Source organism: Anabrus simplex, chromosome 2 (genome assembly GCF_040414725.1).
Source record: "Anabrus simplex isolate iqAnaSimp1 chromosome 2, ASM4041472v1, whole genome shotgun sequence".
Taxonomy (NCBI): Eukaryota; Metazoa; Arthropoda; class Insecta; order Orthoptera; family Tettigoniidae; genus Anabrus; species Anabrus simplex.
In genome coordinates, this window is record NC_090266.1 from 343,065,547 (window position 1) to 343,091,477 (window position 25,931).

Consider the following 25,931-nt stretch of genomic DNA (forward strand, 5'->3'; position numbering starts at 1 on the left):
AGAGGGCATTGTCCTACATCTGTTTGGAGCTTCGGCTGCATTCCGACCAGGTTGTCCAGATTAAAATAATGCCTGTGTATTTGGTTCTACTGAACACACTATCCATTGCCGATATGCTGACAGCAAATATAGTGCGGCTGTACCATACACCAGCCTAGAAATATGCGGTGGAAAACGATGTTTACTATTGCAAGGGGTGCATTAGAGCTGTAACGCTGAATAACATGCTGCGAGTGACAGGCTGATCCTTATCTCTTTATATTCTGATGTAACCTACCCGCTGGCAGTAGTGCGCCTGTGAAAATCAGTTTGTATATAGACTAGCAGTTACCCGCGGCTTCGCTCGCGTGGATTTCGTAAAATAATAAAAGGTATCGTTCCTCGGTACTGTACTACGACATTATCTGAAAATCCCTAAAGTATAAACATTCACCGACAAAATGAGTTTCAACTCTTTGTAAACCCGTTTGTGTTATTGCCTTTTTTGGCTAAGATGACCATGCAACATAGAATTGTACATATGAGAAACAGTCCTGTCTCAAATCGAAAAGAAAAATGTTTATTTTTAAAGTAGATTCCAAATATCTATCTCCACGTCGTAACATTTTCAGTTTTTGAGATAGGCTATAAGAATCCCCATAAAAGGAATTTAACCCATTTATCAGTCCTGCCCATTTTCTGAAAACAAAGAGAAATACATGTTCCTTTACTTTTAAAGGAGATTCCAAATACTAATTTTAGCGTCTGTAACATCATCAGTTTGTATACTGTAGATATACCGGTACTCGTTTTCAAAATACACCCACTTTTTCAATTCTTTTCAACCCCTAAGTGGATTTTCCGTAAACAAAATAGTACGTGTTTCTTTATTTTTAAAGGAGATGAAATCTCTCTATTAAATATAAATAATAATGACTAATGGAATTTGGGAGCCATAAATATACAAATAAATAATTCTTAAACTTTGCCGGCTGTTGAAACTCATCTTCAGGGTCGTTGCCTTGTGACAAGGAGATCTGAATCACTTGATACCTAAAAAATTAATATTGGAAAAGGAGTCCATCTGGTAATTTCCCCCACCCATAGAAATTAAACAGAATATATATTAATCTCATACAATATACTTAGTCAATTAAACCTGTATTTACCTAGAAATCCGAGCAGAGCTCGTCGTGATACACCCTTGAACATATATAACAAAATAAAGAGAATATTGATATAAATAATAAATGTCTTAATTTATGAAATAACTCTCTCTCAATAACTGGTACTCAGTTTATTCCGCAACGCAAAATATTCACACGCAGTCATGACTCATTTTTCAAGAATGGACTCCACTTTGCTGATGGCGTTGGTATAGTTTGAAAAGGCCCAACACGTTACCTTACGTAGACTCTCCGTAGAATTATATATGGCTAACATTCATAACCATAGAATGTTGTTACACTCCAGCATCTTTCTCCCTGGTTCCTTCAACAGCAGATCTCGAACTCCCAACATGGCATGGGACATCTTCCTCACAACTCGTACAAAACACCTCTCAGATTACCACCAGTATCACCTCTGCACACTGCAAGCTGCAACTTCCAACTGCCGACGCGTGCTTGCACCACACTAGCCCAAGTCAACACAACAGCATCTTAAAATAGCCCAGTTCCTGGAATTTTCCACCTCAGCTCCGTCAACACGTAAACCCCCGCTCGGAGACTCGTCACGTACACAACCGGGAGATAAACTGAGTGATCGAAACACACTAGTCCCAAATAAAATATAGAGAGTATCCATAATAACGAGAGTTCCAAAAAGAGTTACGAAGCCGCGACGGCTAAATACACACATAAATGAAATATACACATGAATAAATAATAATAATAATAATAATAATAATAATAATAATAATAATAATAATAATAATAATAATAATAATAATAATAATAATAATAATGACAATAATAATAATATCTGACCGGGGTTTGTCAGGTTACAATACTCCCCCTTTGTTTTCCAACAGATGCAAATGTTGGCAAAACAACACAAATCAGGTGGCTGATGGCCCAAGGACAGCTCCTCAAACTACCCATCAAATATACAATATACAACATTAGGGATCCCTATGGTATCTCCTCAAATTGAACACATTATAAGTTCCAATACATTTCCTATTAGCATCAATTAAGGAATATGCACACCTCCCTATCCTCCTCGCAACAATAAAAGGACCCTTAAACAATTGAAAAAACTTAGACATGGTCTTATCCTCAGCGTTAGCTGGGTGAGGCACTCGCAACAATACTTCATCTCCTACCTCTAAACTATCAGAGCACCTATTCTGAACTATCCTAGCACGTTTCTGACCAGACTTAACCAGCTTCTCCCCCTGTGATTATTTTCCCCCACACTCCTATGTCCTACCTGCCTACCCAAAGAATCGAAACGTTGCAACAGCCCTTCCATTCCCTTAATGGTCTTAACCTGCTGGATGCACATGGCCAACTGAATATCTTCATTAAAATGTCTAGCCATCCTCCTAACAATATCCTGCTCTGGCAAACTCTCTTCTAAGTTCTGACTAATAGCCACGTGCACAAGAAAATACTCCGTACGAGAAATACCCTCATTACCCTTATACTTCCCAGCCATAATCCTATCTCTTTCCCTACCCTGAATCTCCTCATCCCAAAACTTATCCATAAACAACTCCCTGAATCCCCTTAAACCCTTAATATGACCTCTATAAACATCATACCAACTCCTAGCTTCACCCGTAAACGCACTTGCTAACATATCATCTACCAAGTCCCACTCTAACACACCTTCTTCCAAGCTCCTAGTAAAACGTTTCTCCACTACCTTGAGAAATTCCAGAGGGTTAAACTGCTTACCATTAAACTTAGGCAGCTCAATTTCCTTAATAATATGCCTTTGTATGCTAGAACTCTGAACATCACCTGAGGACCTGACTGATTGAATCTTTTCGTCAACCCTCTGTAATACATCTGCCTTCCATACATCAATATGACTAGCGTTCTCTCTGACCTGATGTTCAATTACACCTTGTTTACTTATCACATTGTGAATACTGTTAAAGTTATCTAAAATTTTATCCTGACATTTAGAATTATTTTCAACAAGTTTAGCTTCAAGATTATTAGCAACGTTACAAATTACTCGGTTAAATTCACTTTTATTTGATTCAGATATACCCCTAATTTCTTCAATTTGCCTATCATGCTCAGACAATTTACCATTAATTTCTACACATTGATAGTTTAATTCCTTCCTCATCTCCATAATACCTGAATCGACTTTCTCACTTAACCTCTTTACTTGATTATCCATCCTATCACTAATTTCCTGAACTTGTTTTTCAATTTTAGCAACATTAATTTCCATTTTCTGATTATTATCCTCAAGTTTACTTTCAAGTTTCTGTGTTAACTCATCATTCTGCTCTCTAAGTTTACTTTCAAGTTTATTAGTAAATTCACTCAAAATATGAACTAATTGGTCTAGCTGCTGGTCACTATTATCGCTACTCTGCTCTGATAGAGATGATGAAGCATTGTCCCCGGTTACCATCGAATCTAACACAACATTTAAATTATTATCGCCCATTGTGGCTTCACTCTCTGAATTAATCATGTCAACGGTATAGTTTGCTCCCCCTGTACTACAATTAATATGCACTTTCCTTTCCACACTCCTATTTCTTAATTTTAACAGATTAATATTTTCTCTCGTCCAACTCATCACCTTGCGTTACCCATATACGCAAAATTTCCACAAGACATATTATACACTCCACAGCGAACAAGAAATCTCCACAACAACTGTACATATCATGAAATCTGAGAGCAACTATACCATTTCTGTGTGCATACCCTATCGTGACTCAGATCAGTCTTGCCCCACGTTGCTAGCGACATTGAAATCTCTCTATTAAATATAAATATAAATAATAATGACTAATGGAATTTGGGAGCCATAAATATACAAATAAATAATTCTTAAACTTTGCCGGCTGTTGAAACTCATCTTCAGGGTCGTTGCCTTGTGACAAGGAGATCTGAATCACTTGATACCTAAAAAATTAATATTGGAAAAGGAGTCCATCTGGTAATTTCCCCCACCCATAGAAATTAAACAGAATATATATTAATCTCATACAATATACTTAGTCAATTAAACCTGTATTTACCTAGAAATCCGAGCAGAGCTCGTCGTGATACACCCTTGAACATATATAACAAAATAAAGAGAATATTGATATAAATAATAAATGTCTTAATTTATGAAATAACTCTCTCTCAATAACTGGTACTCAGTTTATTCCGCAACGCAAAATATTCACACGCAGTCATGACTCATTTTTCAAGAATGGACTCCACTTTGCTGATGGCGTTGGTATAGTTTGAAAAGGCCCAACACGTTACCTTACGTAGACTCTCCGTAGAATTATATATGGCTAACATTCATAACCATAGAATGTTGTTACACTCCAGCATCTTTCTCCCTGGTTCCTTCAACAGCAGATCTCGAACTCCCAACATGGCATGGGACATCTTCCTCACAACTCGTACAAAACACCTCTCAGATTACCACCAGTATCACCTCTGCACACTGCAAGCTGCAACTTCCAACTGCCGACGCGTGCTTGCACCACACTAGCCCAAGCCAACACAACAGCATCTTAAAATAGCCCAGTTCCTGGAATTTTCCACCTCAGCTCCGTCAACACGTAAACCCCCGCTCGGAGACTCGTCACGTACACAACCGGGAGATAAACTGAGTGATCGAAACACACTAGTCCCAAATAAAATATAGAGAGTATCCATAATAACGAGAGTTCCAAAAAGAGTTACTAAGCCGCGACGGCTAAATACACACATAAATGAAATATACACATGAATTAATAATAATAATAATAATAATAATAATAATAATAATAATAATAATAATAATAATAATAATAATGACAATAATAATAATAATAATAATATCTGACCGGGGTTTGTCAGGTTACAGAGATTCAATATACAGTACCAAATTTCACGTCTGTAACATCTTCAGTTTCTGAGATATAAGTATCCTCATAAAATAAATTCAACTTCGTTTTCCCTTTTCTCCACCCCCTCTCCCTTTAAGTGGACTTTCCGAAAATAAAAAATACGTGTTTCTTTATTTTTAAAGGAGATTCAAAATACCAACTTTTACGTCTGTAACATCTTCAGTTTCTGATATATAAGTATCCTCTTAAACAGAATTCAACTCCTCCTTTAATTATTTTCACCCCCCCCCCCAAGTCGTATTTTCCGAAAACATAAAATACGTGTTCTTTTAAGGAGATTCCAAATACCAAGTTTCACGTCTGTAACATCGTTATCTTTTTAAGATATAAGTATACTCATACAAATAATTAAACGAATATTTCAATTCTTTCCCCCCCGTAAGTGGATTTCCGAAAACAAAAGGAAACGTGTTTCTTCATTTTTAAAGAAGATTCCAAATACCAATTTTCACGTCTGTAACATCTTTTTTTGAGATACAAGTATCCTCACAAAAAGAATTTAACCCCTTTTTCATCCCACCCCCGTTAAGTTGATTCCCCCCAAAATCCGTGTTCCTTTATTTTTAAAGGAGATTCTGAACACCAATTTTCACGTCTGTAACCATCAGTTTTTGAGATATAAGTATCGACATAAAAGGAATTCAATTTTTTCACTTCGTTTCACCTCTCTCCTTAAGTGAATTATCCGAAAACAAAAAATACGTGTTTATTTATAAAGGAGCTTCTTAATACCACTCTTCAGTTTTCGAGATGTGTGTCCTCATAAAATGAATTCAATTCCTTTTCACCCCTTCCCCCCAAGTTTATTTTCCCCATAAAATGCGCGTTTCTGTATTTTAAAGGAGATTCCAAATACCAATTTCCACGTCTGTATCAAATTTAGTTTTCATAAGATATAAGTATCCTCATACATAATTCAGTAACTTTTTCAATTCTTTCACCCCCTTTAATTGGATTTTGTGAAATCAGAGGTATATGTGTTACTTTAATTTTAACGGGGATTCCAAACACCAACTTTCATGTCTGCAACATCTATAGTTTTTGAGATATAAGTAGACTCATACAAATAATTTAACTAATTTTTCAATTTTTTCACCCCCGCCTAAGTGGATTTTCCGAAAAAAAATGCATTTCTTTATGAGATTCCAGTCACATAAATCCATCAGTTTTTGAGATATCAGTATCCTAAGACAAAGAATTCAACCCACTTTTCAGTCCTTTCTACCTGCCCCTTCATCCCTCCCACAAGTGTTTTTTCCGAAAACCAAAAGTACGTGTTTCTTATTTTTGAAAGGGATTAAAAGTACCAATTTTCACTTCTGTAACATGTTACATTTTTGAGATATACTATAGATATGCTCATTGTAAAAATTCACCCCTTTTTGTGTTCCCAATAAATGAATTTTCCGAAAAAATTATCTATGTCTACTTTTACAGGAGATTCCAAATACCAGTTTTCAAGTCTGTAACATGTTAAGTGTCTGGGATATACTGTAGGCCTAGATATATTTTCTTTAAATTCCATCTCATTTGTCACTCCCGTTCACCCCCTATTCATTGAATTTTTGAAAAACAAAAAATACTTCTTTCATTATTTTTAAAGGAGATTCCAAATACCAATTTTCATGTCTATAACATCCTCAGTTTTTGAGATATAAGTAACGTCATAAAAGGTATTCAACAAATTCCCCCCACCCTGTTTCACCCCCCTTAATGGGATTTTGCGGAAACAAAACACACGTGTTTCCTTATTTTTAAAGGAGATTCCAAATACCAAGTTTTAAGTCTGTAAACTTTAAAGTTTTGAGATATAGATAGCCTCATTTAAGCATTTCACCCCCCCTTTCCCCCCCTTAGAAACAAGAAATACGTGTTTCTTTATTTTTAAGGGAGATTCTAAATTCAACAATTTCCCCCCTTTTCACCCCCCTAATGGATTTTTGCGAAAATAAAAAACATGTGTTTCCTTATTTTTAAAGGAGATTCCAAGTACCAAGTTTTACGTCTGTAAACTGTTAAGTTTTGAGATATAGATATCCTCATTTAAGAATTTCACCCCCCCTTTTCACCCCCTTAGCAACAAAAAAATAAGTGTTTCTTAATTTTTAAGAGAGATTCTAAATACCAATTTTTACATCTGTAAACTTTCAAAGTTTTGAGGTATAGATACACAAATTTTAAACATTTCTGAAAATTCACCCCATTTGTCACTCTTGCTTAACTCCCATTAATTGGATTTACCAAAAACAAAAAAATACGCGTTTCTTTATTTTTTTAAAGGAGATTCCGAATATCAATTTTCATGTGTGTAACTTCTTCAGTTTTTTAGATATAAGTCTCCTCATAAAAGGTGTTCAACACATTTTCCCCCTTTTTACCCCTTAATAGGATTATCCGAAAACAAAAAGATATGTGTTTATTTTTAAAGTAGATTCCAAATACCAAATTTCATGTCTTTAAACTGTTCGGTTTTCGAGATATTGATACACTCATTTTAGAAATTTACCTCCCTTGTCACCCCCTTAGCGGCGGAATATCCAAAAATCCTCCCGTAGCGAGCACCTACGTGTTAATATGAATGTATCCCCAATATTTCATTTCTTTATTTCCAGTAGTTTTGGCTCGGCAATGATGAATCAGTCAGTCAGGAGAAGTTATATCTATATATATACACTGATTGAGCAAATGTCATGGGATAGCAGAGCACTGATGCGCAGGTTGTGTTGTCTGCGCACCACATGCCCTCTGTGCCAGCGGCAGTTGTATAGGAGACCTTGTGATCAGTGGCTATGCATGTGACAGGTGTAACATGGAACGTCGTCGTGAGCTGACACCGTTCGAACGGGATATGGTGGTCGGTGCCCGACGGATGGGAAGTGCGACTTCGGAAGTGGTGCGGGAATTCGGCTTCACACGATCAACCGTGTCCAGGGTGTATCGTGAATGGTTGAATGCGGGTGTCACCGTCCACAACAGACGAACGACCGGCCGTCCAGCCACCCTCGATGACCGTGACCGGCGACATCTGAGACGGATTGTCAATAGTGACAGACGGGCAACCGTGCAACAAATCACGGCTCAATTCAATACAGGCCGTGCTAGACACGTCTCCCAGTGGACAATCCGTAGGAACATGGGTTCTATGGGGTATGGGAGCCGGCGCCGCACACGGGGGCTACTGTTAACCCAACGTCATCAGGCGCAACGACGCGCATTTGTCGCCAGTCACCAGGGATGGACACTGGAACAATGGCGTAACGTGATATGGTCGGACGAATCACGATTTCAACAGCACCATGCCGATGGGAGGCACCGTGTATGGCGCAGACCAAATGAAGCGTTGGATCCCGCCTGCCTCGAAGGTATGGTCCAGGGCGCTGGTGTCTCTGTTATGGTCTGGGGTGCATTTTCCTGGTATAGAATGGGCCCCCTATTTGTTCTGGAAGAGACTTTGAATTGTACACGGTATGTTGAGCTGCTCGGAGACCATCTCCACCCATTTTTGACCTTCCAGCGCCCGGACGGTTCTGCGGTGTTTCAAGATGATAATGCGCCGCCACATCGCTCCCACGTCGCCCGGGAATGGTTCCAGGAACATGCAGCGGAGGTCCAACGATTGCCATGACCACCCAGGAGCCCCGATATGAACCACATGGAGCATATCTGGGATGTCCTGGAACGCAGGCTCCGTGCCATGGTTCCTGCACCCACGAACAGACCAGCATTGGCGGCCGCTCTGCAAATGATTTGGTGTCAGCTGCGACCAGAGGACTACCAGGGTCTTGTCGACACACTTCCCCGGCGTCTCACTGCAGTTCGCAGGGCCAGAGCAGGCCCCACACGCTATTAGGTGACTATCCCATGACATTTGCTAAGTCAGTGTATACTAGCAATTCCCCGCGGCTTCGCTCGCGTGGATTTCGTAATTTGATCAAAGTAATCGTTCCTCGCCATTGTTCTAAGACTTTATCGGAAAATTCCTAAAGTATAAAAACTCACCCAAAAAGTCAGTTTCATTTACCCCAGAAATTCTTTGTAAACCATGATTGTGGTGTTACCTTTTGGGGCTAAGACAACTATGCGACTTTGAGCTGTACATGTGAGAAACAGTCTTCCCTCAAATCGAAAAAATAAATGCATGTTTCTTTAGTTTTAAAGTAGATTCCAAATACCTATTCCCACATCTGTAACATCTTCAGTTCTTGAGATATACATAAGTATTCCCATAAAAGGATTCAATCCCTTGCTCAGTCCTTCCCCAATACCCACCCCATCTAAGTGTATTTTCCGAAAACAAAGAGACATGTTTCTTTACTTTTAAAGGAGATTCCAAATACCAATTTTCACGGCTGTAACATCTTCAGTTTTTAAGATATAAGTATCGTCATAAAAAATAATTAATCTATTTGTCACTTCTCTTCATCCCCCGTTAAGTGCCTTCTCCGAAAACAAAAAGGTACATGTTCCTGTATTTTTAAAGGACTTTCCAAATACCAAGTTTCTTGTCTCTAACGTATTATGTTTTTGACATATAATGTAGATATACAGGTACTCATTAAAAAAACACCCGCTTTTCCAATTCTTACCAGCCCCTTAATTGGAGATTCCGCAAACAAAAAATACGTGTTTCATTACTTTTAAGGAGATTCCAAATACCATTTTTCATGCCTGTACGTCTGTAACACTTTCAGTTTTTTAGATAAATGTATACTCATAAAAATAATTCAACTTCTTCTTCACTTCTTTCCACCCCTCTTCCACCTTAAGTGGACTTTACGAAAACAAAAAATACGTGTTTATTTATTTTGAAAATAAATTCAAAATACCAACTCTCACGTCTGTAAAGGCTTCGGCTTTTAAGATAAAGTATCCTCAAAAACACATTTAAACTCCTTATTATGAACCCCACAGCCCTTACTTTGGTTTTCCGAAAAAACAACAAATGCGTGTTTCTACATTTTTAAAGGAGATTCCAAATACTCATTTTCACGTCTGTAACATCTTCAGTTTTTGAGATATAAGTATATTCATAAAAGTAATTCAACTTTTTTGACCCCACTTCCTACCCGTTAAGTTGATTCCCCCTCCCTAAATGTGCGTGTTTCTTTATTTTTAAAGGAGATTCAAAATACTAATTTTCACGTTCTTAACATTTTTAGTTTTTGAGATATAAGTATCCTCACACAAAGAATTCAACTAATTTTTAAATTCATTCACTCCCCATAACTGGATTTTCCGAAGACAAAAGAACACGTGTTTCTTTACTTTGAAAGTAGATTCCAAATATAAATGTTCATGCCTCTAACATCTTCAGTTTTGAGATATAAGTATCCTCATAAAAAGAATTCAACTCCTTTTTCACCACAGTCCGTTAAGTTGATTCTCCCCTCCAAAATATGCGTGTTTCTTTATTTTTAAGGTGATTCCAAATACAAAATTTCACGTGTGCAACCTTAAGTTTTTGAGATAAAAGTTTCTCCAAAAAAGAATTAAATTTGTTAACTTCCTTTCATACTCCCCCTTAAGTGAATTTTCCGAAAACCAAAAATACTTGTTTCCTTATTTATAAAGGAGCTTCCAAATGCCAATTATCACGACTGTAACATCTTCAGTTTCGAGATATATGTATCCTCATAAAAAAGAATTAAACTCCTTTCCCACCGCCCCCGCCCCAAGTTGATTTCCCCCCAAAAATGCGTGTTTCTTTGTTTTAAAAAGGGATTCCAAATACTAATTTTCACGTCTGTAACATCTTTAGTTTTTGAGATATAAGTATCCTCATACAAAATATTCAACTAATTTTTCAATTAATTCACTCCCCTTAGCGGATTTTCCAAAGATTAAAGATTACGTGTTTCATTATTTTGAAAGAAAAATCCAAATATTAATTTTCATGTCTGTAACATCTTCAGTTTTTTAAATATAAGTATCCTCATGAAAATAATTAAACTCCTTTTTCACTCCCCCCCCCCGCCCAGAGTTGGTTTCTCCCCACGCAAGAAATTCATGCTTCTTTATTTTCAAAGGAGATTCCAAATGTCAATTTCCACTTCTGTAACCTCAGCTCTGAGATATAATGTTCTCCAGAAAGAATTCATTTTTTTACTTCCTTTCACACTCCCCACTCAAGTGAATTTTCCAGAAGCAAACACTACCCGTTTCTTTAAAAGAGCTTCCAAATACGAATTATCACGACTGTAACATCTTCAGTTTTTGAGATATATGTATCCTCTAAAAGGAATTCATCTCTGTTTTCCTAACGTCCCCCCCATACCAAGTTGATTCCCCCAACAAATGCGTGTTTCTTTACTTTTAATGGAGATTCCAAATACCAGTTCTCACGTTTGCAACATCTTTAGTTTTTTGGTATATATACATTCTCATACAAATAATTCAACTACATTTTCACCTCTTTCACCCCACCCCCCTTAAGAGGCTTTCCCGAAAACCAAAGAATACGTGTCTCCTTATTTTTAAAAGGAGATTTCAATTACCAATTTTTCACATATGCAATGTGTTAAGTTTTTGAGATATACTGTAGATAGGCTAAATTTAAAAATTCACCCCCTTTTTCAGTTCCCCTAAAGTGAATTTTCCGAAAAAATATTTATGTTTTTTACCATTACAGGAAATTACAAATACCAGTTTTCAAATCTGTAATATGTTACGTGTCTGAGATAATTTGCATATATAGTCTTTTTAAAAATTCACCCCGTTTGTCACTCCTGTTCACTCCCTATTCATCGGATTATCCATAAACACAAAAATACGTGTTTCTTTATTTTCAAAGGAGATTTCAAATTTCAATTCTCATGTCTGTAACGTCTTCAGTTTTTGAGATATGAGTCTCCTTATAAAAGGTGTTCAACCCCTTCCCCTCCCTTTTTCACCCCCTTAATGGGATTTTCCGGAAACAAAAATTACGTGTTTCTTTATTTTTTAAGAAGATTCCAAATACCAATATTTACGTCTGTAAACTTTTAAGTTTTTGAGGTATAGATACCTCATTTTACCCCTTTTTCACCCGCTTAGCGACGGCATTTCCAAAAATCCTACCTGAGCGAGCACCTACATGTTAATATGAATGTATCTCCAAAATTTCATTTCTTTATGTTCAGTAGTTTTGGCTGGGCGATGATGAATCAGTCAGTCAGTCAGTCAGTCAGTCAGTCAGTCAGTCAGTCAGTCAGTCAGTCAGTCAGTCAGTCAGTCAGCCAGTCAGTCAGTCAGTCAGTCAGTCAGTCAGTCAGTCAGTCAGGACAAGTTATTATATAGATAGATAAGCTTGTTTTTCACTTTTCTGGTAGTATATATGCGATTCTAGTTGTTTATATGTGGTGCGTACTTGTTGACGAAACGTTTTCGTACGTGAAAAAGTGATTTTCCGTATGATCTTTCATGTAACATGTTAAATTACCGCCGTTTATGTAATATGTAAGCTGCCTCTGTGGATCAGTGGTAGAGTGTTGGCCTCCGGATCCCAAAATAGTGGGTTCCAACCCGGCAGAGGTAGTTGGATTTTTGAAGGGCGGAAAAAAGTCCATTCGACACTCCATGTCATACGATGTCGGCATGTAAAAGATCTCTGGGAACACACTTGATGTTTACCCGACAAAATTCATTATATCTCAGCCATAGACGCCCAAGAGAGTTCCGGCTAACTCGGCCTTCCATCTGGGAGGCATAGAGTAAAACGGAACGTCGAAATTGACGAGCAGACAGCCAGACAGCCAAATGTCTGCAGATGGTAGCTGAGGCCATACGATTATTATTATTATTATTATTATTATTATTATTATTATTATTATTATTATTATTATTATTATTATTATTATTATTATTATTATATAATATATACGTGATATTTTCGTGTTAGCCAATACCAGCAATCCGGCTACTTCGGCCGCCATGTCTTTTTTATATTATGGTCTGAGGATTGGAGGCGGTTTTGTTACAACGCTCTAAATGGAACACACTCGAAACATCGATCGACCAGCTAGTCGAACGGAGTACCGTACTCAGGAATGGATCCACCTCGAACTTTCGATTAGTGTTTACCAATACACATGGAAATCTCTCCAACATTTCTAATGTCTCTACATGTATATGGATAAGAAACCTTACAGTAAGTTTCCAGAACCCTTCATATGTACCAAATTATAGCAGAATACACCTAATATACGAATATTATAGAGTTTTTTACAGCTTTCTACTATATAGATTTTGAGGTTAAACTTATACACAACACGTATTTGAGGTTATACAAATTTATAATACATATTTACATTGAAACCATGTATTAGTCATATTCAACATTTAATAAAAGATAATTTAGCATTTAATAAAATATAGTTAATATATATTAAACATAATAGTTGAAGGTTTTACAACAGTTAGGATGTCGTACCTACGACAATTTGATATGTGTCGTGCACTAAATACATTCTGAAATACGTCTACGTATTTTCTATTAAACTTTAATGATTAATTACCTGCTTGTGAAGAATATGGTGAAGACTTCCCATGCTAGCATCCTCGAACACCGTCACCAAATGGTTTGCGTCTGTCAACATAACGCCCATCAAAAGTAGGATGTTCGGGTGATGGTTTTGCCTATAAAGTAAAGAGGACGTTGATAATATTAGTAGGACACGTTCTAGGAATTTTTGTCATTCACTAAAGCATTCTTCTGACATATAACCTATCTCGCATAATACCTTTTATTTTATCCCTTTCTCTTCGACATTTCGTTCTCGAACTGAATCTCCGTCGGTCTTAGTAACGAAAACCTAAAATACAATATGAATGAATGCTAGTTTTTAGTTTACTATGCAGTTAAGTCATTTACCATTCCAATGTATTCTTCTCAATGTTGCCTTCTACGAGCATTCTGTTCCAATATTATCCCAAGAGACGCGCTACAAACTGAAGTTCACTGTTGCGGCCCAACTTACGATTTTGTCATGAATTTAAGAGTGATATCAGGGACAAAAACTGGGTGTATCCAAATTCACGTTTGAGAAGAGAAGGTGACTAATATTAGAAGTTGCTTCCCATGGTTTCTCATTTCAACTCCAGTAGCATGCAGACTTCCCCCCGAATACCAGTCCCAGTTACTAAATAATTAATACAGTTAGAAAAAGCACGAATGACGAGAAGTAAGGCCTTGGCGACATCGGATATACCCACGAACAAATAGCTAGACTGGGTCGTGGGATTAATCAATATCGAGGGTATATAGAGCAAACTGGGAAATGATGAAGTTAGAGATGTAATGCGAGATAGTGAGATTGTTGGGATGATAGAGACTTGGTTGCCGCGGGGCCACAATGTACAAATACCGCGTTTTAAGTTCTTGAGTAGAAAGAAACATAAAAGGAGTCTGAAAGGGCATTACCCGGGAGGGATGTCAGTGATCGTAAAAGACGAAATATGCAATCAGATAGAGCTCTGGGAGTCGGGATGTGAGGAAATGATATAGGTAAAAATAAAGAAAGGAAATCAGCGTGGGAGACAGATTTTGACCGGTTTTGGTTACAACCTTCCACCGGCGTCCCCGTTTCAGAAGAAAAACTTCTTTGAAGATGTTATTGATGTTGTAAACCAGATTAAATTAGGAAATGAAGAAGCGGGAATAATTATAATGGGTGATTTCAACGCAAGGGTTGGCGTAAGGAATCCATTACACGTTAGAGAAATTGATGAAATATTAATAAAAGGAAGGGGACGTAAAGACAAAGAGTGTAACAAAAATAGAGAGAAATTGCTGGAAATGTGTGCGATAGAGGAATTGTACAGTGTGAATGGGGGATGGTTGGGGGACGAATCAGGTAACTTAACATACATAGTCGAGTCAGGAGGGAGTGTTATAGACTTGGTGTTGGCATCTAGGGAGGCTTTAAGTTATGTTAAGGACATTCAGGTAAAAAATTGGACAGCGTCTCATCATTTCCCAGTTGCTATTCGATTACTGAGAGACGAAGGTAAACAAGAAGGACAACAGCATTTTAACTATGTACAGAGAAAGTTTGTAAGATACAGGTGGAGTGAGGAACATAGAGACGAATTTAGCGACTACTATAGGGGGAAAACTTTTGAAATTTTGAAGATATGTATTGAGCATATGATAGAGGATAATAACATAGATGAAGCAATAAGAATAGTTGAAAGATCAATAGAAGTATCTGGTAAAAAATGGTTGTGAGTAAGGGAAGGCAATTTAAACAAAACGTATGGTAAACTGATGAGTGTAAAGAAAAAAAATCAAGTGATGAAGGCTTTGAAAATGTACCGAAATGAGGGATCTCAGGATTTACGAGCAGATTTTTGTAAAAAGAGGAAGGAATACAAAGATTTAATGAGCGAAAATAAAAGGAACTGGCAGGCCAAAGAGGCAACATTATTATATAAGTACTGTAAAGAAAATGAAACTAAGAAAGTATGGAAAAGAATTAGTACAATATGCAAGGATTATAAAAGCTGTAATCAGGTAAGCATATGCGATGATGAGTAGTTAACGTATTGTAAGGGGTTGTTAGGAGGTAAAGACACATGGGAAAGGAAGAAAACTGAGACTGATATACGGAGACATGTGGAGTTTGCTCTGCCTGTACTAGACGATATAATGACCAGAGGTGAGGTACTAGATACATTGAAAAAAGGGAAGGGAGGAAAATCAGATTCTGTCAATGGAATTACGTATGAATTTTGGAAAGAGATAGGGAATAACAGCCAGATGATAGAAATAATAACTAAAATATTTAACAAAATCTTTGATGGCAGAAAAATTCCAAGATGTTGTCAAGAAGGAGTAATTTTACCGATGTATAAATAAAAGGGGGAAAGATCGAACACGAATAACTATAGGGGTATCACCTTGTTGGACACACTCAGTAAGATTTACACCGGTATTTTAGCAAAAAGAATTATGAAATGGGCAGAAGATTACCCTATACTCTCATTGTACCAGTCAGGTTTTAGGAAAGGAATGAGAACTACAGATAATATATTTATAATTAAAACAATAATAGATAAATACATAAGGAGGAAAGGAGGTAGATTATATATTACGGCAATAGACCTGCAAAAAGCTTTTGATTCGGTTAGCCGACGGGCTGTCGTTGCGAAGCTGGCTGGAATAGGGATGTCAAATAAAATGATCAAAGCCATAGAAGAATTATATGCAGAAGTGATATGCTCGATTAAAGTTAAGGAAGATCTTATGGTAGGCAGGTTACACTCGAATATTGGACTTAAGCGGGGATGTAAACTATCACCAATATTGTTTTTACTTTTTATTAATGATGTAATGGACTGTCAGGGGAAGGAGGATAGGACAAGCCCCTGCCTAAATAACAAAGAAATTCCTGGCCTAGTCTTCGCGGACGACTTCCTTCTGTTCTCATTAACAACAGTCGGTATGCAAAATAGTCTTAAGAAAACGGCCGAATATTGCAGTACATGGAATTTGAAAATAAATATCAAGAAAAGAAAAGTAATGATTTGTAAAAGAGGAAATAAATAAAGAGAAACGAAAGGCACTGGTGGTTAGAAGGTGTAGAATTAGAAGTTGTAAATAAATTAGAATATCTAGGAATCATAACAACATCGAACGGGATGTGGAAGGAACAAATAAGACGTGCCAAACTGAAAGGACTGGCCGCCCTATCAAGTCCAAGGTCTTTAGAGAGGAAGATGCCAAATATGGAATACAAGCTGCACAAAAATGTTTTAAATGCTCTTGTGATATCAAGACCACTGTATGGTAATAAGTAACAAATTCTGTTAAATAATAATGCGTCTACCAGAATGCACAGCAAATAGTGGAGCTAGTACATAATGTGAAGATATCAGCATCCAAGCAGATATAAGCAGCAAAGTAGTAAAATATTGGTAAAGATTAAGAACGGGAGATGGGAGGGAAATATTGAACCTAGCATACCAACACCAGCTAAAACACCTAGATGATGACTATTGGGTGTCGAAAGTGAAGAGCATGCTAGACAGAATAGGAATGGGAGAATCCTGGGATAAAAAGACGAGCAGTAAAGAGAAGATATTCGTCAAAAAAGTAACGATTAGAGTGAAGGACATCGAGAAACAGATGGTTAGGGCAGAATGTGAAATCAAAAGAACACTATCAGAATTTTGTGAAATTATTCAAAATATGTCAATAAGGAAAGAAAGACTCCCAAATAGAGAACTAAGAGGTGTGGTGTGGTGTGGTGGCTAATGGGGACAAAAAAATAAGATGCTGGGAGATAAACATAATGAAAATCATTGTTTACTGTGTGGAGAAATAATGGAAGAGGCTCATCTATTGAGAGAATACAGGGGAACTGATGCACTGTGAACTAAATATTTGGTGATGAATATAAATTAAGAGTAGAAAGAGAGAAGGAATTTTTTACAATAGCTAAATTGTTAAACAAAGAATGGATCACTCCAGGACGAATAGCAAAGTTTTTTTTTTTTTTGTATTTAAAGAAGTATTTGGCAGAAGGAAATGAAAATAGATTAGCACTAACTAAGTATTATAACTGTTAAACAAATACTTACGCCAAAAATAGTAAAGGTAAGATACACAGTGACACTAAAGCAAGCATTGGAATAGTGTGATATACCTGAAAAGGTTCTTTAAATGGCTGTGAAGGCACTTTTGTGTCTTGCCTGAAAAGGTTTGACATAACTGGAAAGTGGGTATTTATAATTATTTAAATTATTTCTGCTGTGAAGTAGAAGTGTGTTATTCGTTAATTTGCCGCGAGGTGAGCTGTTATATTATATGTCTGATAATGATCATTTTTGCTTTAAGCTAGGTGTATAAATAAGCTAAGCAAAGATACATATTGTACTAGACAATATAGCTTTGCTAATTATGTAATTGCTAATTATATATATATTGCTAGTGGCTTTACGTCGCACCGACACAGATAGGTCTTATGGCGACGATGGGACAGGATTCGAACCCACTATCTCCCGGATGAAAGCTCATAGTCGCGCGCCTCTAACCGCACGGCCAACTCGCCCGATGTAAATTATATTTAGTATAGTTAAACAAATATAAGAGGAAAATGTAAAAAATGTAATGTTTGTATCAAAATTGAACAAATTGCAAGAAAAGAGTGCTCTCTCTCTCTCTTAATTCCGGATAATCCGGAACTAGGGTATGGGAGTACTCCTATTCATTCATTCATTCATTCATTCATTCATTCATTCATTCATTCATACTAAATAGTTACAAACGTTAGTATGAAGACAGCCACTTATTACTTTATTACTTTCTTATCACTTGTAATGTTAAACTAGTAATAAGCTCAACCTATGGTATTGTAAGCCGTATTGTTAAGCACTGGAAATACTTAAGTTGCATATTCAATATTTTCTTTCCATGGAATTGCTTGTTGTACTCTTGTAGTAGTAGTCATTGTTGTTGATGTTATTGGGTAATTATGTTTTGAATTTACTTTATTATCACAATACTGTAAGTGATCATTACCACCGGGATATTTCCCAGTTGCGATGTACTTCTTAATAATAATAACAACAACAACAATTTTATTATTATTATTATTATTATTATTATTATTATTATTATTATTATTATTATTAATATGGAATTAAAGGTAGATTATTAAAATCAATCAAATAATCTGCTGAAAGGTATAAAATGGCAGGAGGGATTCAGTTAGGTGGAAATGTAGTAAGAAGTTTGGCCTATGCTGACGACTTGGTCTTAATGGCAGACTGTGGAACTTGAAAATAGGTGCAATGAGTATGGTATGAAAATTAGCCTCTCGAAGACTAAATTGATGTCAGTAGGTAAGAAATTCAACAGAATTGAATGCCAGATTGGTGATAAAAAGCTAGAACAGGTCGATAATTTCAAGTATTTAGGTTGTGTGTTCTCCCAGGATGGTAATATAGTAAGTGAGATTGAATCAAGGTGTAGTAAAGCTAATGCAGTGAGCTCGAAGTTGCGATCAGCAGTATTCTGTAAGAAGGAAGTCAGCTCCCAGACGTAACTATCTTTACATCGGTCTGTTTTCAGACCAACTTTGCTTTACGGGAGTGAAAGCTGGGTGGACTCAGGATATCTTATTCATAAGTTAGAAGTAACAGACATGAAAGTAGCAAGAATGATTGCTGGTACAAAACAGGTGGGAACAATGGCAGGAGGGTACTCGGAATGAGGAGATTAAGGCTAATTTAGGAATGAACTCTATGGATGAAGCTGTACGCATAAACCGGCTTCGGTGGTGGGGTCATGTGCGGCGAATGGAGGAGGATAGGTTACCTAGGAGAATAATGGACTGGTATGGAGGGTAAGAGAAGTAGAGGTAGACCAAGACGACGATGGTTAGACTCGATTTCTAACGATTTAAATATAAGAGGTATAGAACTAAATGAGGCCACAACACTAGTTGCAAATCGAGGATTGTGGCGACGTTTAGTAAATTCGCAGAGGCTTGCAGACTGAACGCTGAAAGGCATAACAGTCTATAATGATAATGTCTGCCTGCTGTCATTCCCTGATGGATACAGTAATTTTGTATCCATCTCTTGGCACAGGCCAGAGTAAAGTGTAGCTTCCACCGAAGTCCCAGTCAACATCCATGGCTGTGACAATATGGAAGTTGCTGGGGTATGGGTAGTGCTGAGTAATGACATTCGGAGCATGACTAGTGCATCTGAGTGTTATGAAAGGTGCTGCTCATAGGGTCAGTTGTGCTGCAATAGTACTTTCTGACCCAGTGAGGAAAGCATTGGCAAACTACCTCACTCCTCATCTTGCCTAGTACGCCTCATTTTAGTGCTGCCATTGGTTTTTGGGGTTTCCTCATAACCGCATAACCTTTGGTGGTGCTATTTGAGGATCCAACCAGCCTCTGGGCTGTTGACCTAACAGACAGGCAATGATAATGTATAATGTTATTATTATTACGGAAATACGGTAGTTTAATTAAATTCTGAATTTACTAAGTAGTAGGTTTTTATTAATTTTTCTCATATTTATCTTTGGCATAAATATTATAGGTAATATCTTTAATATCGCTTTCATATAAGGGGTCATTACCATTATTACTTTTGTTTTCGCTTGACATCCAGAATCAGTACAGTGTAGTTTATTCACTTCATTTTATTGTGTACTGATTTGTTATTGTGTATTTTATGCTGACACCAGTCGTAAGCCACTTGTAGCGGAAATAAATACTTACTTACTTACTTACTTACTTACTTACTTCTTTCTTTCTTAATCTTTTTACCAGGGGCGTATTCTCCTTGAATGCAAGGCATTCACTGCATGCGTTATGATAACACAAAGAACTGTCTGATGTACGATTTTAGGTTGTTTTAAGTCAAATATTAACGATTTCATCTCTCAGAAGTTCAAAAGGTCCGCGCAACTGTACTAGTTCCGTTGCTTGACTACGTGTGGTGCTGGTGTAGTCTCGCCGTCTACTCCTCTCTAGGAAGAAAGAGACAGCATGGCGGAGTTTAGGAAGCAAGGCATTCAATCTTAAAATTGCATTCGGTGGCAGACGTAGTTCTGAAACCCTCCGAACGATGTCGCTGCAATTGAAACTTGGTCAGAATTTGTCACCCCATACCCGTGCTACCCTCTGCCATCTGTTAGCAACTTGGAGAAAGTCGACATGTTTACAGCGAACGGGACCCACAGATTATCCCCCAGCGAGAACCCAACGTGACGAAACTGACCAATGCCACTGAGGTGACTTTCCTCCAGTGCTTCAGTTGTGGCTAACTAGTGAGTTAATTCATTGTGTGTTTTGCTGATTAGTGAGTTCGTTCTGTGTGTGCTGTTCCTGTGCTATTCGTCGTTTTCGGTCTTCTATTATATTTTGTGCTTATTGTGGTATTAACGATGGATGAGTCTAAAACGGATATAATTGTAAATCAGTTTACTGGCCGTTCGTTTGATGAAAAGATTCAAATAGTTCAAGCCGGGAGACCTCTACCTTCCCTCGCATATTTCTTCTTTACCGGGCGAGTTGGCCGTGCGTGTAGAGGCGCGCGGCTGTGAGCTTGCATCCGGGAGATAGTAGGTTCGAATCCCACTATCGGCAGCCCTGAAGATGGTTTTCTGTGGTTTCTCATTTTCACACCAGGCAAATGCTGGGGCTGTACCTTAATTAAGGCCACGGCCGCTTCCTTCCAACTCCTAGGCCTTTCCTATCCCATCGTCGCCATAAGACCTATCTGTGTCGGTGCGACGTAAAGCCCGTAGCAAAAAAATCTTCTTCTTCTCCTTCTTCTTAATCTGCTTACCCTCCAGGGTTGGCTTTTCCCTCGGCTTTTCGGACTCAGCGAGGGATCCCACCTGTATCGCCTCAAGGGCAGTGGGGAGGATGACCAGTACCTCGCCCAAGCGGCCTCACCTGCTATGCTGAACAGGGGCCTTGCGGGGGATAGGAATATTGGAAGGGATAGACAAGGAAGAGGGAAGGAAGCGGCCGTGGCCTGAAGTTAGGTACCATTTGCCTGGAGAAGTGGGAAACCACGGAAAACCACTTCCAGAATGGCTGAGGTGGGAATCGAATCCACCTCTACTCAGTTGACCTCCCGAGGCTGAGTGAACCCCGTTCCAGCCCTCGTACCACTTTTCAAATTTCGTGGCAGAGCCGGGAATCGAACCCGGACCTCCGGGGGTGGCAGCTAATCACACTAACCACTACACCACAGAGGCGGACTCTCCTAAATTTAAAAATAGAAAACAAGAATTGTGTACGCACGTTCAATCCAGGAACTTACAGTAAAACTGTTTGGCTCGAGTTCACTTACATGTAATTAGGGTGAGTAGAATTGAAATTTACTTCATACATTGTGTTAACTGCATGGTTACTAGTTGCATGCCTCAGTGGAGATTCCAGGATACGCCACTGCTCTTTACCCCCCTGGGTTGGTTTCTCCCTCGGACTCAGCGAGGGATCCCACCTCCACCACCTCATGGGCAGTGTCCTGTAGCGTGAAACTTTTGGGTAGGCGATAAAACTGGGAAGGAGGACAAGTACCTCGCCCAGGTGGCCTCACCTGCTATGCTGAACGGGGGCCTTGTGGGGGAGGGGAAGACTAGAAGGGATAGGCAAGGAAGAGGAAGGAAGCGGCCGGCATTTGCCTGGAGGAAAAGTAGGAAATCACGGAAAACTTTTTCCAGGATGGCTGAGGTGGGAATCGAAGCCCTCTCTACTCAGTTGACCTCCCAATGCTGAGTGGACCCTGTTCCAGCCCTCGTACCTCTTAATCTAAAATTTCTTGGCAGAGCCGGGAATCGAACCCAGCTAATCATGCTAACCACTACACCACAGACGCGGACTACTTACTTACACAAGTTTTCATACGTCATATGCACTGGAAACTGGTATATCACTGGTCAGTAGATCCTTGTACTTGTATGAGCAGAAACTGTGCGATAGTCTGCTGCAGAGATGTACGATCACCATTGCCACATGATGTACTGTGCGTCTAGTGACACTCTCCGTTCACATTTTGCCTTTACTACTGGCCAGGTAGACTGACGATACCAATGTGCAGCACAATTCAAAGTAAATTCTACACCCTATATTAAACTACCTGGTCATAAGAGCAGATAATTAATGAAATGGCCGCAAGACGAGAGCAGTTCTGAGATTGCCGATAACGGTATTCGGTGGTGCTAAGAAAAGAATAGATTTTTAAGTGATGCATCAGTTTTCAATGTGAACAGCAGACGGTGAGGTTCGAACCCTCTCGTCTCCCGTATGCAGAGCTCAACACCATGGCCGCAGCGCTTTAAACGCGTGGCCATTCTGCTCGTTACAGTATGAAACTATATATACCAAACCCACCAAACCTAACCCCATGGTGCAACAACCCTGAAGGGCCTTGGTCTACCAAGCGACCACTGCTCAGCCCGAAGTCCTGCAGACTGCAAGGTCTCGTGTGGTCGGCACGACGAATCCTTTCGGCCGTTATTCTTGGTTTTCTGGACCTGGGCCGCTATCTCTCCGTCAGACAGCTCCTTAATTGTAATCAGTAATCACGTAGGCTGAATTGACCTCGAATCAACCCTCAGATCTAGGTAAACATCCCTGACCTGGTCGGGAATCGAACACGGAGCCTCGGAGTAAGAGGCATGCACGCTGCCCCTACACCACAAGGCCGGCTGAAACTGTGTATACTGTAAATAAATCACAGTGCATAAGAGTGAAAATATGGATTGCTTCTTCGTAGGGAGAAAGGGGCTGCACAGCTTGTCACATAGCTGTGAGCTTGCATTCCGGAGATTATGTGTTCGAACCCCACTGTCGGTAGCTCTGAAGATGGTTTTCCGTGGCTTCCCATTTTCACACAAGGCTGTACCTTAATTAAAACGACGGTCGCTTCATCTTCCCACTTCTAGCCCCTTCCTATCCCATTGATCCCATTAGACCTATCTGTGTCGGTGCGACGTAAAGTAAGTTGTAAAACAAAACAATAATCACTTCTTCATATTCGGGTTACAACTTCTTTTTTTGCTAGTTGCTTTACGTCGCACCTACACAGATAGGTCTTATGGCGACGATGGGTTACAACTAAACAGTAAATTGAATCATATTGAAATTTCAGCTTCCTGTGCTATGAAGGATGCCAGCGCTGCTGGATAGCAACAATGGCAGAAGACACTTGCTGTATTTTCCTTGCCCGCCTCTGAAGCAGTCCCCTAGTAGTAGGTTGTACCACAGTGCAGTCATGTAAGGTGGGTTGCCTGAGATTTTATTTATTTATTTATTTATTTATTTATTTATTTATTTATTTATTTATTTATTTATTTATTTATTTATTTATTTATTGCTAGTGGCTTTACGTCGCACTGACACAGATAGGTCTTTTGGCGACGATGGGATAGGATAGACCTAGGAGTTGGAAGGAAGCGGCCGTGGCCTTGTGTGAAAATGGGAAGCAACGGAAAACCATCTTCAGGGCTGCCGACAGTGGGACTCGAACCCACTAACTCCCGGATGCTAGCTCACAGCCGCGCGCCTCTAACCTGAGATCTTATTATTTTCAAATGCCAAACAGTTGTCATCCTCATATCCGGTCCCTGGATGTAAAATATGTATACAATCAAGTGTTTAGGCTAAGCAGATGAATCATTACCGAGGCGAGCTGCCTCCGTAGATCAGGACTAGTCCGACATCATTAATATCGTAGTTTCGATTACTGCCAAGATAAATTTATCAAAGGGTGCGATAAAATCCATGCCTCTGCATGGTAAATATTCTACAAGTGGCGAATTCGTAAGTTCCAGTGATTAGTGGTAGCAGAAATGGAACGGTCCACCTCTGTGGTGTAGTGGTTAGTGTAATTAGCTGCAACTCCTGGAGGTCCGGGTTTGATCCCCGGCTCTGCCACAACATTTGAAAACCACAGAAAAGGTTATTAATCACTTTTTAAACAATCTCCCTCTTCCTCCAACCCCACCCCCACTACAACCATCCTCAACAAATAGACAAAAAATGTAAGTTCCTCATGAGAAAAAAAATTAGGGGAATATGTTTTGTAACGTCTGGTATGTGAACGTTAATTTGGTAGATAGGTTTTCATTGGTCGTACAGCATACCTTGAGACCGTAGCTGCTCAGGGTATGTCAAATCGAAGTTATAATCCATCTGTAGACGTAGCCATGCATTAAACTGTCAGGTGACCCCTCAAAACAAAGTGAATATCTGTGAGGTACACAGACTACTGCGGTCATTTGAGCACGTTGTCCGTCAATCAGCACATCCCGTGAGACATCTTAACGAGGTTCAAGTCGCAAGGGCCATCACTTTGATCCAGGAAGGATGGACTTTCCGTTGTGTAGCTGTGGATCTTGCTTGTGGAATCGCTATCGTGAGACAGGCCAGTTCACAAGGAGAGTTGGACAAGGTCGTGGACGCATGACAACCCCACAGGATGACCGATATCTGACCATCTGTGTGTTGCGGCGTCGTTCAGCAACTGCCAGAGAACTACAACAAGACCTCAGGAGGGTCGCTGGAGTCGCGGTGTCTGACCAGACAGTATGGAAGGGGTTAAGAGAAGTGTCCTTACAATCCAGACGTCCTGTTAGAGTGCCCTGATTAACGCAGCAACATCGCGCAGCTCGCCTCCTCCTTGCCCGTACCCACGTGAACTGGCAACTTCGTCAATGGAGACCTGTGTTGTTCAGAGACGACTCCATATTTCTCCTAACAGCAATACACGCGCTTGTATCGAGTGTCAAGGAGGTGGTATCATCTGTTAATATTTCCTTCAACTTCTTGCAAAAACGACCGGTGGTCTTATTAAAAGGATGGCCTTATTTGGGACACCCACCATATTATTAGCCCGTTGAGTGTAACGAGTGGCCAAAAATTAAAGAATCAAGCAATTAAGTGTACTCTTACCTGAGGACCTCAAGCTCCCTCAGCAATATGCTTTGAGGCGGGACCGGACTCTCAGCATGTACTCGTTTCACAATGACAGGTGATCTGTGCATTTCTGCTCGCATGTATTCAGTGAAACGACCACTATATACAGGTGGGATTCCAGTCCTCATCTGAAGACTTGAGTTCTGCAAGACTGGCACACCTTGGAATGTGCTAGACTGAATTTGTTTTCCCAAGTTCACCTGAAAGTTAAATACATTGCCATTAATTTCGTATACGACACACACCCAAGTATACTTGTGCAAAAAAATCACACTGAGGTAATTCTGTACATCCTTTCTAATATTTATATTCAGGGCCGGTTTTTTGGTAAATATTTTCCAAATTTCTCGTGAAAAATACTGAAAAGTCGCGTTGATGATTAAACATATGCTAGTAATACTGTTACGAATACACCAGCGTCTATTTCATTA

General features: G+C 39.0%; 1 protein-coding gene across 5 annotated transcripts in view; it reads right to left on the bottom strand.

Annotated features, from left to right (window-relative positions):
• LOC136862817 (uncharacterized) overlaps positions 1 to 25,931 on the bottom strand; it is a 377,696-nt gene that overhangs the window by 202,429 nt on the left and 149,336 nt on the right. For all 5 annotated transcript variants that reach the window (XM_067139080.2, XM_067139079.2, XM_067139081.2 and 2 more), the window contains exons 4-5: positions 25,477 to 25,700; positions 13,561 to 13,681 (exon numbers count right to left, since the gene is read on the bottom strand). In XM_067139080.2, coding sequence (XP_066995181.2) covers positions 13,561 to 13,681; positions 25,477 to 25,700 — 345 coding nt within the window. The remainder of the gene's footprint in view (positions 1 to 13,560; positions 13,682 to 25,476; positions 25,701 to 25,931) is intronic.